This window comes from Mandrillus leucophaeus, unplaced genomic scaffold (genome assembly GCF_000951045.1).
Source record: "Mandrillus leucophaeus isolate KB7577 unplaced genomic scaffold, Mleu.le_1.0 Scaffold11, whole genome shotgun sequence".
Classification (NCBI taxonomy): Eukaryota; Metazoa; Chordata; class Mammalia; order Primates; family Cercopithecidae; genus Mandrillus; species Mandrillus leucophaeus.
In genome coordinates, this window is record NW_012099209.1 from 4,373,165 (window position 1) to 4,380,385 (window position 7,221).

At 35.8% G+C, this 7,221-nt stretch overlaps 1 protein-coding gene across 1 annotated transcript in view; it reads right to left on the reverse strand.

The window, feature by feature from the left end:
- Positions 1 to 3,077: 3,077 nt before the first annotated feature.
- Positions 3,078 to 7,221, reverse strand: part of LOC105547309 (zinc finger protein 506-like) — a 215,032-nt gene continuing 210,888 nt past the window's right edge. Inside the window, 2 exon segments of the mRNA XM_011990861.1 lie at positions 3,078 to 3,289; positions 3,292 to 4,428. Of these exon segments, the coding sequence (XP_011846251.1) occupies positions 3,168 to 3,289; positions 3,292 to 4,428 (1,259 nt within the window). The 3' untranslated portion in view covers positions 3,078 to 3,167.

Genomic DNA, 7,221 nt, shown 5'->3' on the forward strand with positions numbered 1-7,221 from the left:
CCACCATGTCTGGCTAATTTTCGTATTTTTAGCAGAGATGGGTGTTGGGGTTCAATCAGGCTGGTGGGAAAAATATTAAAAATAGAGTAATAGTCAAAAGCTGTCTTAAAGGCCTGAGTTTGTATAGCTTCAGATTGCTTGGCTGAAGGCAGCCAGGGTGCAGGAGCCAGAAAGATTAGGGTGCAAGTACAAAGGAATGTGGGAAGTTTATTTTACTAATCTGTTAGTTATGTGGGCTTAAGACTAAGTTTTGTGCTGCCATGGGTACTTTACTGCCTCCTACTCGGAGTTTGGCAGAAGCTTAATACCTGCAAATGGTGTTTGCTTTAGGCCTAGGAAACTGGCCTTTAATCTTTACCCACTAGTGATGTTTACGCACTTTTGTTAATTAGTCTTACTGAATAAATGCGAACCTCACTATCTGATCAGAGCCAAGTTGCAACTGTTTACAGAACTCACCTTGGAGCCTGTAAGCGGCTCGGATCCTCAGCTGGACTGGCAGAGTGGAATATGAAAGCGCTGCCTCAAGACGGGGTTTCACCATGTTGGCCAGGCTGGTCTTGAACTCCTGACCTCAGGCAATCCACCTGCCTTGGCCTCCCAAAGTGCTGGGATTACAGGCGTGAGCCACTGCACCTGGCCGTATTTTATTTTTCTGTATAATTTTTATTATGACCATAAAAATAAACCTGTAGTCAATAACAATTTGTACATTTAAAAATAATTAAAAATGTATAATTACACTGTAATTCAAAGGATAAATGCTAGAGGTGATGGATACCTTATTTACCCTAATGTAATTACTACATATTGTATGCCTGAATCAAAATATGCCATATAAGGCATAAATATATACACATACTATATACCCACAAATACTAATAATAAATTTCAATAAGAAAAAATAAAAATTTAAACTATGGGAACAATATTCTTCAACTCATTTGCAGTTGAAAGCCACTGGCAAAGTGACGACTAGAGATGTTATTCCACTATGCACCAAATAGTATATTGTTACCATCTTTTAAGTACACCCTTGATTAAGGTGGGATAGGTTAAAGTTAGTGGCATAATATTGCTTCATTAAACACACAATAGTCTTAACATGGCAAAAAAAAAAATAAAGTTCACACATAATTTAACAATTTTTATATGTACTGCATTCTATTACATAAAAGTACAATAAAATAATATTCTCATTTAATACTTTTAACTATAATTTTTCTCACTATAATGTAGAAAACTATTACTCTGAACCCCCACCTTATTATCTTTATTAATAAAGTGATTCATTATAATTTTTGAAAAAAAGTTTTAAAATGGTCTGCCAACATGTTAATGTAGGTTAGGCCATCCAAAAGACAAAGCAAAGCGTCAACATTAAGTCATAGGCTAGGATTATACAAATAGGAACCCCCACCTTATACATTACTTAATATAAGTTAACTACAAAGAGCCTCTCCACTGACATTTTCATCAGGCACCTTACATTTTAATGTCCTTACTCTTCTATAGAAAAAGTCATAATACCCAATAAAAAAAGAATCTGTAGTATCTCTAATGCAGCAATAATCACGTTTTCACATGTGAATACAATAGGAATAAAATAACAGCATAAAGAAATTTGAAAGCTGTATTACATCATTATTCACTTTTCAAATTTTTTTTTTGAGGAAACAAGTATACTTTCAATGTAATTACAATGCTTCAGAAAATCTCCTTTTAGAGTTATATACAAAAACAGTTTTAGTTGTGGATTCGTTTTTATATTCAACACTGATTTAGTGTAATGTCTGAAGTGTCAGTGCCTTAGTTATTCTAGTGTAAATTATTTGATATTTACATAGAATCAATTTTGAATTAAATATTTTTTCATATTTACTGCATCTGCAAAAATATTTTAGTATAAACTCTGTGGTGTTTTCTAAGCTATAGATTTTGAAAAAAAAGTCTTTACAAATTCATTATATTTGCAGGACTCTTCTCCAATATAAATTCCATGATGTTGAACAAAACTGGAGCAACTGCTTCAGGGTTTTCCTCTAGTACAAATGTGTGCAATAAGATCTGTGATACAAGTAAAGGTACTACAACCCCCTTTATATTTGTAATGGATGATTTCAGAATATTCTTCTTTAAAGGCTTATATTTTCTGAAAGTTTTTTTTTTTTTTTTCCCAAGCTGGAGTGCAGTGGCCGGATCTCAGCCCACTGCAAGCTCCACCTCCCGGGTTCACGCCATTCTCCTGCCTCAGCCTCCCTAGTAGCTGGGACTACAGGCGCCCGCCACCTCACCCAGCTAGTTTTTTGTATTTTTTTAGTAGAGACGGGGTTTCACCATGTTAGCCAGGATGGTCTCAATCTCCTGACCTCGTGATCCGCCTGTCTCGGCCTCCCAAAGTGCTTTGAGCCACCATGCCCGGCCTGAAAGATTTTTTGACAGTAATTGCACTTTTAATGCCTTTATTAACTGTGAACCTTCTTCTCTTGAATAAGATGTGAGTAGGCATTAATGGCTTTTCAACATTCTTTATATCTGTACAATTTTTCTCAAGGATAAAAGCTTTCCTGTGAAATAAAGTGTAAACACTCATTAAAAGTTTTGCCATATTCTTCACACTTCTAGGAGTTTTGGTAGCATTAATTCTCACATTTCATACATTTCTAAGGTTTCACACTAATTTATTTTTCTGTATACAAAAGTTGGAGGTGGTAAGCACTGTCGCATCTTTCAGGTTTGTAGAGTTCCTCTTCAGCATGAATTATCGCCATGTCTCTTAAGAATTGAGAACTTGTGGCCTGGCATGGTGGCTCATGCCTGTAATCCCAGCACTTTAAGGAGGCCGAGGTGGGTGGACCACCTGAGGTCAGGAGTTCGAGACCAGTCTGGCAAACACGGCAAAACCCCATCTCTACTAAAAATACAAACATGAGCTGGGCGTGGTGCTGGGCACCTGTAATCCCAGCTACTCGGCAGGCTGAGGCAGGAGAATGGCTTGAACCCAGGAGGCAGAAGTTACCATGAGCCGAGATCATGTCATTGCACTCCAGCCTGGGTGACAAGAGTGAAACTCAAACTTGTAGGGTTTCTGTCCAGTATAAATTATGTGTAATAAAAAGCTTTGTCACATTCTTTGTATTTGTAAGGTTTATGTTCCATATAAATTCTCATAGAGTCGAGGGCTGGTTAAAGGCTTTCCCACATTCATCAGGTTTCTCTCCAGTATGAATTATCTTATGCTTATTAAGGGTTGAGGAACATTTAAAAGATTTTCCACATTCTTTGCTATGTAGGGTTTCTGTCTAATATGAATTTTCTTATGTTTATTCAGGGCCGAGGACCAGTTAAAAGCTTTGCCACATTCTTCACATTTATAAGGTTTCTCTCCAGTATGAATTATCTTATGTTCAGTTAGAGTTGAGAATGCAGTAAAGGCTTTGCCACATTCTTCACACTTGTAGGGTTTCTCTCCAGTATGAGCTCTCTTATGTTTAGAGAGGCTTGAATACCATGTAAAGGTTTTGCCACATTCATCACATTTGTAGGGTACATCTCCAGTATGAATTCTCTTATGTTTAGTAAGGTTTGAAGAACGGTTAAAAGCTTTGCCACATTCCTCACACTTGTAGGGTTTCTCCCCAGTATGAATTATCTCATGTTTAGTAAGGGTTGAGGATGAAATAAAGGCTTTGCCACATTTATCACACTTGTATGGTTTCTCTCCAGTATGAATTTTCTTATGTGAAAAAAGGGTTGCGGGGTGGTTAAAAGATTTGCCACATTCTCTACATCTGTAGGGTTTCTCTCCAGTATGAATTATCTTATGTGTAGTAAGGTTACAGGACTGCTTATAGGCTTTGCCACATTCTTCACATTTGTAGGGTTTCTCTCCAGTATGAATTTTCTTATGTTTAGTAAAGATTGAGAACGTACTAAAGCCTTTGCCACATTCTTCACATTTGTAGGGTTTCTCTCCAGTATGAATTTTCTTATGTGTAGTAAGGTGCGAGGACTGCTTATAGGCTTTACCACATTCTTCACATTTGTAGCGTTTCTCTCCAGTATCAATTTTCTTATATGTAGTACGGGTTGAAGACTGGTTAAAAGCTTTCACATATTCTATACATTTAAAAGGCTTTTTTCCAGTATCTCTTATCCTTATCTTATGTCTGTTTGAATTTGAAAATTTAGGCAAGAATTTCACATATTCATCACAATGAAATATTTTTCTCTGGGTAGTTGTCAAACATTGTTTAAGTCCATTATAACCTCTTTTGTGTACTGGACACTCATCTACACTTTCACAGCCTTTTTTTAACTGTAAATTGTCATGTCCACATTTTTCATACCTTCTTAGTATCACTTTTTGGAAAGAATCTTTTATGCTCTGCTCTGACCAAACGTCTTGGGCAAAATGAGAACATATAACTGAAAGAAAAAAATAAAAACACATTAGTTCAATTGCTAGACTCAGATAAATACAAACCTAATCTATAAAATTATACAAACTACATAAGCAAGATGACATAGCAAAATACCACAAGCTGTAATTTCTTCCTGGACATATAAGTGTAACAAAAACATACTGACCAAAATACATTTGTAAAAAATTTATAAATGAGTTAAGTGTGTGAAGGACCCCACAATGCAAAGAGCCACATGGAAGAAAAGGAAAAGTCTATTACTTATACCCAACACAGCTCTTCCTGCTCTCCAGTATAACATTGTGCCTTTAAAAGTAAATTGTGGGCTGGGCACAGTAGCTCACATATGTGATGCCAGCACTTTGGGAGGCCCGAGGCAGGTGGATCATGAGGTCAACAGTTCAAGACTAACCTGGCCAAGATGGTGAAACCCCATCTCTACAAAAATACAAAAAATTAGCCAGGCATGGTAACAGGTACCTGTAATCCAGTTTCTTTGGAGGCTGAGGGAGGAGAATTGCTTGAACTGGAGGCAGAGATTGTAGTGAGCCAAGATCATGACATTGTACTCTAGCCTAGGTAACAGAGTAAGACTCTGTCTCACACATGCACACAAAAATGTAAATTGCCAACTCCTGGTTCCTTTTTTAAAAAACAAGAAAAATATTGGCACATACATCTTTATTTCTGGCTTCTAGGGGCTTTTTTAGATACTGGTTAATGTCTCCCACGACATGAAATGGTAATATACGTTGGAATGACACTTTGAGTCTAAAGGTAAATGTTACAGAAGCAAAGAAACTGCTGTATCCCAAACACGGAATGGGTGAAGCAAGTGATTACTGATTATTAAGAAGAAATATGAATAAGCCGATTTAACAACACAAAATTTTAGACAAGACACATCTTAAAAACATGTTTGAGAAATTCCCAGAATCTCGAGCCAAGACAGCTGATTTCAGACTATGCCAGGACAGAGTTACATTATAAAGATTGTAACAGGTAGCTTTTTGTTAATGTCCAAATCTCAAAGATTACAATGTATACAAAATATTAGGGCGACATGGCCCCATCAAAAAAATTATAAAATTTTCAAACACAACAATAAAAAGTGTATAATTTTTAAAATTCCAAATAAATTGAACAGGCCAGGATTGGTGGCCTTGGCATTTGCCTGTAATCCCAGTTACTTGGGAGGCTGACAAACGAGAATTGTTTGAACCCAGGAAGGGAAGCAGTGAGCAGAGACTGTGCCACTGCCAGCCTGGGCAACATAGAAAGACTGTCTCAAAAATAAAATAAAAAAGGCCAGGCACAGTGGCTCACACCTGTAATCCCAGCACTTTGAGAGGCAGAGGTACGCAGATCATTTGAGGTCAGGAGTTCAAGATTAGCCTGGCCAATGTGGTGAAACCCTGTCTCTACTAAAAATATAAAAAATTAGCTAGGCGTGCTGGCAGGCGTGTGTAATCCCAGCTACTCAGGCGGCTGAGGCAGGAGAATCGCTTGAGCCTGGGAGGCAGAGGTTGCAGTGAGCTGAGATCACAGCTCTGTACTCCTGGGCGAGACTCTGTCTCAGGAAAAATAAAATAAATGAAATAAAATAAATTGAACAATATTCACGAAGTGAAATAGGAACACAGACAATTACTAAAGATCAGAAAAATGAGGATAACACCAAAAAATATTAAAATAGAAAACAAAAATTGTGGAAGTAAAAAATACAAAAACTAAGTGAAAAATTTCTTAAAAGAAAGAAAAAATGGTGTAAATATGAAAAAGCTGAAAAGGTGAACAAACTAGGATACACCCAAACATATATTTATAACAAACACATATATAAACAAAATTTCAAAAATCACAGATCAGAAAAGAATTTTGGGAGCTGCAAGATAAAAATGATGGCCATTTATAAGCACAGTCTTATGAGATAATCAATAAATTTATCAAAAAAATGTTTGCAGGTCAAAAGGAAACTGTGATATTGTTATTAAAGTTATAATAATTAAAAAAAAAAGCTGTTAAGTGGGAATAGTACCATCAGCAAAACTGTACCACCAAATAAAAAGAAGTCCTTCCAAAATAACCAAATGCTGAGAAAGTATATTGGCACTGCATATGCCCTATATATCAAGGATGCTGAAAGGAGTTTTTTTCCACAGAAAATAACATAATGCAAGAAAACAACACATAATCATATGAAAATATGTAAATTTCTGGAAAAGATACGCACATACATAAAAATGGAATTTCTTAACATCATAATGGTACAGAAAACATTTTTAATTCTCTAAAATTTAAAAGATAAAAGTATAGAAATTATTAACATCTGTTAATGAATAGACAACATAAAGAAAGATATAATTAGTAAAATCAATAACAAAGTTGAAGGCAGATGTAATAATGAGGAATTTTTGTATGCAACCGGAGTTAATTTTTTACCACATTAAAATATATTGTTGGATCTTTTAGAGGTTTTAGGTAATCCCCCAAGGTACTAAGAAAACATCTATATAGATACACAAAAGAAAGCAAGAAAAAAACTCAAAGCATGTCAATACAAAAATCAAAAAAGTTTAAAAAAGAGAAAATGAGACACAAAGATACAAGAATCAAAACAATTATTTTATTAACAGTAAGTTTTTCTCTTTCAGAAAACTATTTAAATATATATAATTATCTTTCCAATCGAGAGACATACTTTTAATAAAGAGGTTCATTAAAAAACTTTAAAAATCGGCCGGGCGCGGTGGCTCAAGCCTGTAATCCCAGCACTTTGGGAGGCCGAGACGGGTGG